Source organism: Notothenia rossii, assembly GCF_949606895.1.
Source record: "Notothenia rossii genome assembly, chromosome: 6".
NCBI classification, from domain to species: Eukaryota; Metazoa; Chordata; class Actinopteri; order Perciformes; family Nototheniidae; genus Notothenia; species Notothenia rossii.
In genome coordinates, this window is record NC_136909.1 from 72613403 (window position 1) to 72626185 (window position 12783).

Sequence of the window (12783 nt, forward strand, 5' to 3'; positions counted from 1 at the left end):
TAAATTCATCTTAAAATGTATCAGTATTTTCTGAGTAATTCTTCAGGGAGAACCAAGTCACCAAAAGCCAAGTTCAGATTAAGCTATTTGATTCTTTTTTAATAGGGTTGAATATGAGGGGGCACTATTGTTGTCATCAGATAAATTGTATGTACTAACGTAATTTATTTATATGATTATCATAAAATGAGTATAAAACTCTGGACATGATGTTCTTTAATCACTGACATTTTGTCTTACAGGACAAATCCATTTTTATCTTCTTGTTGACCACTAAAGTCGGAGGTCTGGGAGTCAATCTGACTGGAGCCAACCGAGTCATCATCTATGACCCAGACTGGAACCCAAGTACCGACACACAGGTGAGACACACACACACACATTTTTCTATTTTTGCTCACATTAATTGCAGCAAAAAATACTCTGGCTGTGTGTTTCAGATTATTTACCTTTAACATTTTATTTTCATGTATTATGTAAGGCACGGGAGCGGGCGTGGAGGATCGGTCAGACACAGTCGGTGACGGTGTACAGACTGCTGACTGCCGGGACCATCGAGGAGAAAATCTACCACAGGTGCAGTTTGTCTTTTTATGTTTGCCCGTTAACATTTAGTACATATTATATTCAATCACAGGACGCGATAAAAAGAGTTCCCTGCATTTTGTGATTCCTCTAATGCACTTTTGTTATCTTTTCATTAAATTCACACACTCGTGAATATTGGTAACGACATGACTTATAGCCCACATCGCTGCTGTATTACTACCTGCACTATCACAGTTCTCTGTAATTGAAACACTTTCCTGCATTATTAAATGGCCAATGTAGGACTACTAAAGTGTTGCTCTGTTGGGTTTGGGTCTATAAAGTGCTTTCAAAAAGCAAGTTGAAAGAACGGCAGGGATGCTATTTTGATACCTACAGTAGTGCGGTTAACTAATTTTCTCATCCATCAGCCAAACTACTCTGTGATGACAGATGATCGGGGCTGCCTGCTGTGATAAAATAACAAATTAAACATAAGTATCTAATTGTGTTTCTTTATCTGTTCAGGCAAATCTTCAAACAGTTTCTGACCAACCGCGTTCTGAAGGACCCCAAACAAAGACGCTTCTTCAAGTCTAACGACATCTATGAGCTCTTCACCCTGACCGACCCTGATGGAGCTCAGGGAACAGAGACCAGTGCCATATTTGCTGGTTTGCATATTATTCCTGTTATTTGTCGATGTGGTTCTTACCAGGAAAACAAGTTATTGTCAAATGTTTAGATTATCAGAATTTCTTTTAAAAACTAAACCTGGAAGAATTCACTTAGCATGTTTTGTTTATCATTGTAATACAGGTACCGGTTCTGATGTCGTGGCACCTAAAAAACCTCAGAGGCCAAGGCCATCGCACAAGGTAAACCATAGACACTCCTCAGCTAACCAGAATGAAACCGGTGAGGACAACAGACACTCCGCAGGAAACAATTCTCTATGTATTACAAACTCTCCGGGTCAACCAAATGCCCCTACAGACAGTCGAAGAACAAACCAAAATGACCTCCATGTAGAAGATAATATTTCAGCAAAAACACAGGATACAGGACCAAATAACAGAGACTCTGCCCTCACCAGCCCACATAAGCACAGGGAAAAGAGGAAGCACTGCAGCTCAGGTTCGGATAAACACAAACATAAGAAGCGAAAGCACTCCAAGGATTCTCGGTTTGAAGGCCAACGCATCCCTCACCTGGTGAAGAATAAGACCTTTCAGAACGCAGACGATGACGGGGAGAAGCAATCTGATGATTACGTCCTGGCAAAGCTCTTCAAGAAATCTGGTAGGCTTTGTGGTGCCCTAACCAGCTGTATCAGGGCCTTTTATAAAGTATTACAGAACAATAAGCTTCTTTGTTGACGTTCTCAGGTATCCACAGTGTGATGCAGCATGACACCATCATGGAGTCCTCCAACCCTGATTATGTTCTGGTGGAGGCAGAAGCCAACAGGGTGGCCAAAGAAGCCCTAAGAGTGCTCAAAGTCTCTCGCCAGCAGTGCAGGCTGTCCTACAACAGACCCTCTCCTGCCCCTGCACCTGCCAGGTACACAGAAGTACACTCTCACACCGGTGTTTAAAGATCAAATAATCGTATTAACAACACTGCTAATTTTTTCCTTTATTTGCTCTCTCAGGAAACGGTTTGGACAAAAGAATAATTCTCTCCTGGTTGCATCTTCGGCTAAATCCGTCCCTAATCCTGGCAAATGCAAGGTAACAGAAGTGAAATATATACAATATAGAAATGACAGTTATTTTGCATTTGTAATACCATGTTGTGTTTCTCTCTTTAGGATGCTGCTATTGTGAAGAAGTCTTTGATAAAGAAGCCCGGTGCAGGAGCCCTCTTCAGTGGGGACGGCTTGGAAAGTGACTCAAACTCCACCTCGCTCTCCTCCTCCTCCCTGCTGGCCAAGATGAAAGCCCGCAATCATCTCAGCGTGCCCTGCAGCCAAAGAGAAGACGCCGAAGAAGAGGAGGAGGAGGAGGGCTCGGCCGCTCCAGGAACAAGCCTCCCCCCGGCTCCGCCCACAGAGCACGACGAGCTGTTGGTGGATGTGCGGAACTTCATAGCCTTCCAGGCCAATGTGGACGGAGAGGCCACCACACAGGAAGTGCTGGAGTATTTCAAACCGAGACTGACGGAGAAACAGGCGCCCGTCTTCAGAGAGCTGCTCAGGAGCATCTGTGACTTCCACAGGAGAACCGGTCAGGAGGGCCTGTGGAGACTGAAGGAGCGCTTTCGCTGAGGGAAGAAGAAAGACTGAGCTGTGATGCATATTTTAGGAAGTGTCAGCAATGAGTCCGTAGAGATCAAGCCTAGAATATCTTTTGGTTTATTTGTTTTTCATTACAATTTGTTTTAGTCGAATTGAAATGTCTGTCTGGCAAAATATACATCACTCAAACTGTATCTAAAAGGGGATTTTTACACTATTATATTTTGTTTTGGGGACACTATGTTGTAGGGAAAGATATGTTACTGTATGCAATGTAAGCTAATGTTGGAGAAGCTTGTAAACATAAACCATTACCATTTCATCATCAGTTCAACAACGTGTTAAATGAGTGCTGCAATGTGAGTCGCTTTGAGATTTGTGCTTGTTTACAAATAATTGTTGTTCCTGATAATACTTGAATACTTTGTTTTTATATCAGTCTAAAAGTTAAAACTATTTTGCCTCAAGTTATTATTTACTGTGAGAAATGTGCTCTCAAATTCTCTGTTGATCAACGGTCTCACTTGTGTCATATTTTGTAATATAATGCGGGAGTTTGTCATTTTGTAAATGTGACCTAATCATTGTAGGTTCTGGTAGATTTTGTAATTACTGACTTTTCTTAACATGTTCAAGAAAATCTAAGTTATAGTCAAATAACCTCCAATTAATTGGGGGAAGAATTTAGCTGCATTGTTTTATAAATTGAAATAGGCAAGGAATGCACTGTTTTGCATTTACCGTGTCAAATAAACCTCTGAAGCTGCTTGTTGTTTCCAGTTTGGTTATCAACATTGGAATAAAAAAGACATCGATTATTGTATTTTTGAGTTTTGTGGGAATATTGTTGTCAATATGGACCTTTTTATTTAATTTGATATTTCAAAGTTCAACAGTATTTAAGATCACTGTCTCAGTTAGACTATTAAGGATTTTGATTTGCGTGCAGAGCTGACCAAGGTATTGAAATTAAATAACTGTCGAAAGTATGTAAACATGGGATTTGAAATCTGCCAAATCTAGTTACATTTCACTTGTAAAATTGTTTCTAACCAACGAAGATAAGTGTAATTTCATTTAGTCACTTAAGCCCCCATCACAGGAGGAGAGGAAGCCGCTGACAGGAAGCACACACACACACACTAATTCAGGCCTCTGCTCTCGTCAGACTTGTCTAGATCAAATATTGGGATAAAGTTATCAACCGTTATTTGATTTCAATTTTCTCCACGCACCTCACTGAGGTCATAATAACAACTTTATTTTCAGTGGTGCATAAATTAATTACGCGCATTTAATAACTAAAATATCATTATATTCCCCCTTTAATAACATAAACGCTGCACGCCAGGGAAACCCTTAATAGCGCGGGGCCCTGTAACTGGCCATTATCCGCCTGTAATGATATTACAGAACCAATTACGCGCCATTAGAAGGGATTTTCTGCACTTTATGTGGTTTAGTCCAATCCCGCACTCCTCTTCTAAATTTCAGCTGCTTCTCGAAGCCTCATTTTGCCTCCACCTCAGAGACGCATGGCGTCTGCGCTCTGCCGTCCCAGATGCGCTTTAAAACTAATTGAAAGGGTCCCGGAGCAGATCATTTATCTGAGGAAGCGAAATAAATCGCAGGACCCCTTGCTGTGAACAAAATCAAAAATTTGGCCTTGTGAGTGTTCTACATGCGCAAACCCTTGTAAAGTGGACCCCCTAACACACCCTGACGAGCAATTAACCCACCCGACAGTCAATCTAAAACCCAAAAGCAGTCATCCTCCTTTTTTTAATATATGAAAGAACCAAATAAAAAAGTGCAGCGCGTATGTGTGCATGTTTATGGTTAGGGAATATGCTTGACTCTGGAATAACAATCACTTGTGATGAATTTTGTTGGCACAATAGCAGGGCTGCCGTTTGCCACCCTGGGTATAACTCCCTCTCTCCCTTTCTATATTTCTCTGACACACATATGCACACACGCACACGCACACACCAGGGGTTGGGGGTGAGAGAGACAAAGCCCTGATAATCCGATTAGGACCAATTAGGCGTGAGATTCTGCGACACTAGCTGAAAGCCTTAACACTCTGTAGACAGTTATACAGACATCTGGACACTCCCAGAGCGAGAGAGGTGTGTGTGTGTGTGTGTGTGTGTGTGTGTGTGTGTGTGTGTGTGTGTGTGTGTGTGTGTGTGTGTGTGTATGAGAGAGAGAGAGAGAGAGAGAGAGAGAGAGAGAGAGAGAGAGAGAGAGAGAGAGAGAGAGAGAGAGAGAGAGAGAGAGAGAGAGAGAGAGATGTGGACACTCCCAGTCTGAGTCAGTGGAGGTGCAGCAGCCACTTCTCTCCAGAGCTGGAACTCACTCACATCAGCATCCTCTCTGCAGGTATAGATGCTCATCTCACCCCAACTTTGAATCTTCCCAAGTCTCCACCTCTTTTTTAAGGACGACTTCATGTGTCCAATTTTTCCAGCACAGATCTGTGTTGCACAGTAGCGGCTGAAGGAGATCCGACGCTTTTGGCTGAAACTTTTGTCTCTGTTCCAGGTTTAGTTTCGCCGCTCGGAGACGCGCCAGGATGTTCTACTTTCACTGTCCGCCACAGCTGGACGGAGAGTGCTGTCGCACCAATACATGTGAGTTGACTCTATTGCGTTTTATTACAGCGACCTTTAGTTGATTTCATACAGCTGCGAGTTATTTCAAGTGTCTCTATCAATGCGTGTTGGAAAAGTTTGTGATGTTCAGGCTGCGTAATTATGCGCACGAAGTGTGTGTGTTGTTATTGTTGGAGAGGACCGAGAGTAGGCCTGAGCTAATGTTTGTGTTTGTATTTGTATTTGTATGATCTTCTTTAATTAATCATATTTTTTAAATAAAAGTAATTTTTTATGAATTGGTAGTTTCAAAGATTTCTAGATTGATCGATCTAATCGCACAAACAGTATTCTTCATCTTCCTAACGTAAACTTGAAAGGGTTGGCTGCTTAATATTTTTCTATTTACCTCAATTTCAAATGAGAATATCAAGGATTTAGTCAGATTTTCCCTCTGCTATGTCAATCTGCAGGCTGTTTTGGTGAAAGCGCTGGTGGTTTGGCCCCGGGGCAGAGGGGGCGTTTTGTCCCGGGCACAGATGTTAGGTGTCATGGCTCTTAGTCCGTCATGGTTCCCCTCAGACACCCAACATCAATGTTTCATGCAACTAATGGAAATACAAAATGTGCCAAAGATCTGGTCTGCTTAGGCCAAGTATTATTTAGCCTGTATTTCTTTTTTATGCAGTTCATTTTTTGGGTATTATCCAAATTCTCTTGTTAACAGACTAACTGAATTATTTAAAAAGAAAGGTGCAATTGTCAAACTAATTGTATTGGCTGAACTCTCTCGAATACACTTTTTTTTCTTTTTACAGTGAATTCAAGCAGCTTTGGTAACCACGCCCCGGCTGATTTTGATGATGGATTTTTGCGTAGGAAACAGCGCAGAAACAGAACTACTTTCACTTTGCAACAGGTAAGAATTTTCCACCACAAAAATATCCTTATTAAGAAATACATGGAACTTTACTGAGAGCCAAACTAGCATGCAACACTATGATAAAAAGTAAAAGTAGAAAAATAATAAAACACTTGGCAAAGTTTACAAAAATTAAGGACCTTTGCAGAGAGTTGTGTTTTCCAGACAGTTATTATAGAAACTAAAATAAGACTTTTATAATGTGTCAATGCGAGATCAACTTTAAATAAATGAATAACACTGATTCACATTTATTATTGATACAAAATTCAAATTGAGGAAATCACTATAGCCAATATTTTGTCCTTAGGAAGGGCATACGTGGTCATAAGTGCAAATGGCCCTTTCTTTGCATGCAGTCAATATGATATAAATCCAATATTTAGTCCTATTTTAAGATAAACCTCTTTCATCCAAAAAGCGATTTCATTTTTACAAGCATCTATCTGCTGCTGATTATAACATTAAAGAAAAATAAGGGGAAAAAAGAAAACTACAAATGCATCAGTTTAAAAAAAAAAAACGTCTTCAAAGTAATATTTACCATGGTGTTTTGTGTTTGTGTAGTTGGAGGCTTTGGAGGCCGTGTTCTCACAGACTCACTACCCGGACGTGTTCACCCGGGAGGAGCTGGCCATGAAGATCAACCTGACGGAGGCCAGGGTGCAGGTAGGCAGCAGCAGCGTGATGTGTCCTGGGCACGTTTGACCATGCAAGAGAGGGTAAATTAAGCCACTCTGTCATTCCGGCGATGCACTTTAATAACATCAACATAATGGTGAATATTAGATTAGCTTGATTAATCGGTCATTCATAATTAACCAGCGATAATGTTCCTCGCTAATTTGTCCGCGTCTCAAAGGTAGGAATACATCATCCATGCAGATCCTTTTCCAGTTACGCAGACAGAAAACGATAAACGCTGTAAAAAAAAGAGGGCAAAGCCTGCAGCCTTCAAATCTCTCTCTTTCGCTGTCACACACACATTAAAACACAAACACACACACACCTTTAAATTTATCAATTTATATTCCGGTCCTGCCCTGCACATATGCGCGGTTATAAACTTGGCCAGATGTAATTAAGTTATGTGTCCTGTATGTAATTTCCCGCATTCCAGATTTGCTTTTGGGTTTTGTTGTGCGCACAGATCTAATTGTGGGAAATATAATAGTTTGCCTTTGGTTCCCCAGGGTCATCTTACTATCGCTTAAACCCAATGTCGGGGTTGATAATGGAATCCAGCGCTGTAAATTAGGGATTGTAAACAAATTATTCCCCTCCTAATCCGATTACCACATTCCTATTATTAAATCTGAACATGAATCCACCGCAGTATGCAGGGATATTAAACTTACATTATTATTAGAAAATAAATTTCCTTTCTGTTGTAGTGCTATTGCCCCCCTTTTTGTAAAGTGTCAATGGGCCTCCCCCGCATTAAGAGCACGCTGCAAATTGAGATTAATGGAGCAATTATAGCCTATTCAGAGACGGGTGTGTGTGTGGGGGGGCGCGACTTCTAGCTGGAAGGTGCAGGGGTGAGATAAGTCCATTGGTTGTATTGTTGTCCTGCCACCAACATGTTGTCCATTCTTTATGCCGAATGAATGCATGTGTTTTGTTTGGCTGTTGACATCATTTGTACCTCTGGTACAATAGGAGGGATGCAGAGTACATGCACACCGACGCTAACCTCAATTCACACATCATGATTAATGCCTGCTAGAACCAAGTCCTAATCGAATCTGATGTTGTCAAACAATCACTAAATAGGGAAATAAACGACTTCATCATAGCTGCCTCTCTCTCGGGCAGCACAACTGTCAGTGGGAAGTCATTAAAATATGATAATGAAAAATTGCTCAATTAAATGTTGTTATAGGCAGTGACCTTCATTCGATTAAGATACTAGAAGTTGGTTATATGTTCTCAGCTGTGTGGATGGGAAGTTTTGGGATAAGTTGCACACTGTGGGAAATTAGAGCGCTTGTGTGACACATTCAAACCCATCCTGAAAAACATTTACAATTGGTGTGCTTAAGTTTGTATTGGTTTATCTGTGATATGCCAAAATATTTTACAAGAGAAATTAAGAACTTGATAAGAATCAATTGGCCATGAGTATAAAGCTGCCTTCAATAAATAAACTAAATGGATGCTAATATGTCAGGAGTAGCAGCCAATTTCCAGTTTTAATTGGTAATTTAATTTAATTGTCTTTCTTTTTGTAATGCAGGTTTGGTTTCAGAACCGCAGAGCAAAGTGGAGGAAGACAGAGCGAGGGAGCGCAGACCCTGAAGGAGGAAAAGAGCAGATGAGTGACGGCACTCCTCCATCTCGCATCAACTCTCAGTCCCCTGTGGACCACGGCAGAAAGCAGAAAGACCCGCTGGAGATGCAGCAGAGGTGAGACAATACAGATATATCATTCTTGTAGCTGTTGTAAAACAGTATCATACTAGTGGCAGAAAGCTTCTTATGTCCCAAATTTGCAGGCTGGTTAATTTGAATGATGGAAATAAATAAGAGGCAATATCGTTTCCTTTAAAAACTAAAACCACAAAACACTAACGACCATCTACTTAATTTCTGTAAATTAAACTGTCCCACTAATTTGATAAGGAAACAACCAAAGCAGAGTAAGGCGGCTCTGCCGTGCATGTTGTAGTAAGATAAAAGTTATAAAATAGTTGCAAAAAAATCCTAGAAATATATGTGTATTAATAGAATAATTTGTCAATTCTTTTTCTTCACAAGATAATTTAAAATAGTATGCCTTTTTTTCCCAGTATGAACAGGACAGTGGGTCCAAGTGGTCCGTTCTTCCCATCTTGTATACCAGGCACACTCCTGAACTCTGCCACCTACGCCCAGGCCCTCTCACAGGTCGCCACACTGAAAGGTAAATATGATTCTCATTAATTTTTCAATGGTGATAATTAAGATGTGATGAGGAAAATCTGGTTTCCAGGAGTCTCACCACAAGTCCCACTTTGGTTGTTTTTCAGGTAATGGCTTATGCTCCTGCTGTGTCTCTGACCCCATGGGCTTGTCCTTCCTGCCGCCCTACGGTTGTCAGGGAAACCGCACAGCCAGTGTAGCCGCCCTGCGAATGAAGGCCCGCGAGCACTCGGAGGCTGTGCTGCAGTCTGCCAACCTGCTCAGTGCGGCGAACGGGGGGCCCGGGGCCGGCATGGGGGTCCTGTCTGGAGTCGGCATGGGCTCAGCTGGGCTGGCGAGGCCCACAGTGGGTCCCCCCATCGAGGTGCCCGTCGCTCTGGGGAGAGGGGGGGAAGGCTCCAGTCCCAGCCCGGCCACCAAGGTCCTGTCCCTGGGCAGCAGTCCGGACAAACACCCTCACTGCTCCAAGGAACCACTGGAAAAAAAGTGAAGCACTGAACATTAACGTGGGTGAACTGATACTCTAAATCTGTGTGACCGTGCCTGTTATTACTACGTTCCTATGAGCAACGAAGCACAACTACTGACCGACTCCAGAAATTGTCTGGGAGACTTTACTGATATCACAATGTATGGATGCAACATTAAAATATTTATTTGACAGTAAATTATTATTGTTTGTGGGAAATGCTGAATATTTGGGGCCTTATTAACCCCACAGAAGCACAATGTGGTTTTGGATCTATCTGTCTTCACAAACTCTTGGACTCTATTTGCTGGACTAAGATAGATACATGTGTGAAACAGAACCTGTTTGATAATGTGAATTCAAGTAATCCTAATACAGATCCTCTTCTTTTCATGAAGAGGACAGATGCTTACATTGTGAATGTTGATGCATGTAAACTGTAAGTACAGAGCTGATGACAGGGAGGACCTTTTGGAGAATTTTGGCAATATAATGTTTATGCCATCAGGTCATTTATGGGCTCAAACAATCTCTTATTCTTTTTGATTTTAAAGTGAAAGTGCACTTTATTATTCAGCCACTTTTTAGTGTAAATGTGTACATGTGCCAGAATACAGTATGTCCATGGGTGAACCCCAGGCAGGCAGATGCAGTGACGGAGCGCTCAAATAGCACATCTGTAGCGCCAGCAGACAGGGAGCACACCCGTCCTGTTGTGACATGTTCTTTAAAACAATTAAAGATGTAGTCGCTCATGTTCCTCTCCTGTTGCCTCTCGCTCCAGCCATCTGTTCTGATACATTATTTATCAGTTTCCCTTAAAGCTCGGAGAGGAGAGCAATCGTGACTCTTATTATTTATTTACTTTTAGGAACGCTCATCCTCTTTCTCTTCCTCCCACTCTGAGCCTTTTTTTTTATTCACCCAATTAAACATGAAATGCTATTTATCAGTGTTGAATTTGCATTTTTAAAAACATTACACCACGCCTCTCCAAACTGAATTTTTCACAGGAAATACATTTGATTGTTCCTAAATATTGATTCTTGACTTAAGAATCAGCTGATCTCATTGCAAATACTTAACCGCAGAGCACACAAGCAGCAGTTGGGCTGATTCAATTTGCGTCCTTGAGGATTTTCAGGAAATTACTTTTGATAGTCAATAACACAATTAAGTAAACTACACACACATTATCATGAATAATTGATAAGAAATTATGTATTACCATGAAGTACTGGTTCAATAATTGATGAGGCGACACCCTGGTGACATAGAAGAGCGAGATAATGTCAGAAGTCGTGCCAGGTTGTACACAGAGCACTAACATCCTCTTTTTTCTTTTACGACGTTATGTGTACATGTTGTAAATACCCTTAAATACTCCAATAAAGTGACACTTTCACTGACTGTGAGTCACCTTCTTGCGACAATTACACTTTTTAAGATTTGATGGGATTATAATTTTAATGGGAGACTATATTTTTCTACAAAAATACACAATACTACTAATACATTTCTGCTGTTGAGACAGAAATGTCCAAATGCTGTACTGTAAGAATTCAGTTTCAAAATCAGACCCTATTGTAGCCTATTTTTTTATATTTGGTAGCATAACATGAGATAGCAGGTGCTGTGTGGTATCTACCCATGCCACAAATAATATTAGCAAAAACATCATGTCCTAATATAATGATTTAGCCTTAAGAAAGCACCAGAGAAAATATGTTAAGCCCCCTGACATGGCAGCTAATGATAACACAATATCCTTATATAAATAAGCTCTTTTTACAAAAAAAAAACAATATTGAAGAAGGAATCCAGCCAACTCATTCAAAAGACGAGAAAAACACATTCAATCCCTCCACAATTGAATACAGTAGTTGTGGAATTTAATCATTAGCCAAAACAAAGGATGCTGAAGTTATAATGACTCCGATCATCATTAAGTTCTGCATGGGGCCCATAATTCACTGCTTTAATATTTCATAAACAAGTCAAGTTGGTGTTGACATTCAGCTGTGCATGTGGCATCATTGATAATTTTCTGTCACCTAAAAAAAGTCCCGAGGCGGTTTTGTGGAGCATTGTTATATCAAATTAGCTGGAGAGCGGCCAGAAAAGCAGACAAACATGGTGAATATGGGGGACAGCAGTTGAACTCTGTTCTTACAGTGCAGTTAATGGGCTTCTTTTGTTGCAGTAATGAAATATTTTGCAAGGATGTGGGGAGATATGTCCTGAAACAGGGAGACGTTGTGCACATGCATCCTTCCCCAGACAATAAAAAGCGTACAGAAAGCGACAGTATTTTTTAAGAAAGAATGGCACATACATAACATTATTTTGCTTGACATTGGGTGCAACACCTACATCTTCACTTTTCAAGGATTCCAAAATCAAACTTAAAGTGCATACAACTGAAGGGCCAAAAACAGCATACTCCAGAAACATCTCTGCTTTTCATTCCTGTAGCAGACTTGATCAATAACCCAATCAATTAGAATCAATTAAGCTCAGGTCTGAACGGAGATAATACAAACAAAGCATATCTTAATGCAGCTAGTAATGTGCCTGTCTGCTGTCTGCCACATAACAGTCCACTCCCCCTTACTCAGCATGGGGAAGAGCATCCTCAGCGATTCTGATCAATGCTTACAGTCCTCTCTGGCTTCACATTACAAATATTTTCGAACAAAGTTGGAGAGTTGCACTGTGCAAAGACTGGATATATGTATATAAAAAATAAATGTCAGTACAGTCTGTATAGGAATTGAACACCTGTTCTCAGTCTGTCCACTAGAGGGACTTAGGGAGCAGGAAACTTGTCCAGACACTACACCAGCCTTCATTTTAAACTTCAGTTGGTAAATTGATCATTTTAGATTAACACACACTGAGTAATATTTGCTGAGGGACGTTTTTGTCAATTTAATTTTACTAATCAAAAACATTTTTTAACAAGTGCTGAGTATTGAAGGCCCATCAGTATGTAGCAAAACAAAACAATAGAGCAGCAAGTAGCAAATCTGAATAAGGATGTTTCATATCTGTTAGGCTGATTATCTCATCAACATGAAGGAAATGTAGACATGGATGTTACTGATTGACAAAGATGCCAACG

At 40.8% G+C, this 12783-nt stretch overlaps 2 protein-coding genes across 2 annotated transcripts in view; both read left to right on the forward strand.

The window, feature by feature from the left end:
* The window catches only part of ercc6 (excision repair cross-complementation group 6), an 18040-nt gene extending 14507 nt beyond the window's left edge, over positions 1-3533 (forward strand). Inside the window, 7 exon segments of the mRNA XM_079689571.1 lie at positions 243-362; positions 482-576; positions 1057-1202; positions 1348-1830; positions 1917-2091; positions 2183-2261; positions 2342-3533. Of these exon segments, the coding sequence (XP_079545697.1) occupies positions 243-362; positions 482-576; positions 1057-1202; positions 1348-1830; positions 1917-2091; positions 2183-2261; positions 2342-2797 (1554 nt within the window). The 3' untranslated portion in view covers positions 2798-3533.
* A 1779-nt stretch (positions 3534-5312) lies between these two features.
* drgx (dorsal root ganglia homeobox) lies at positions 5313-9680 on the forward strand (the record flags this gene model as incomplete). Its single annotated transcript, XM_079689590.1, has 6 exons — positions 5313-5403; positions 6183-6283; positions 6854-6955; positions 8526-8695; positions 9079-9191; positions 9298-9680. Exons 1-6 carry the CDS (start codon positions 5346-5348, stop codon positions 9678-9680), a joined length of 927 nt encoding a protein of 308 aa, XP_079545716.1. The 5' UTR covers positions 5313-5345.
* Positions 9681-12783: the final 3103 nt, after the last annotated feature.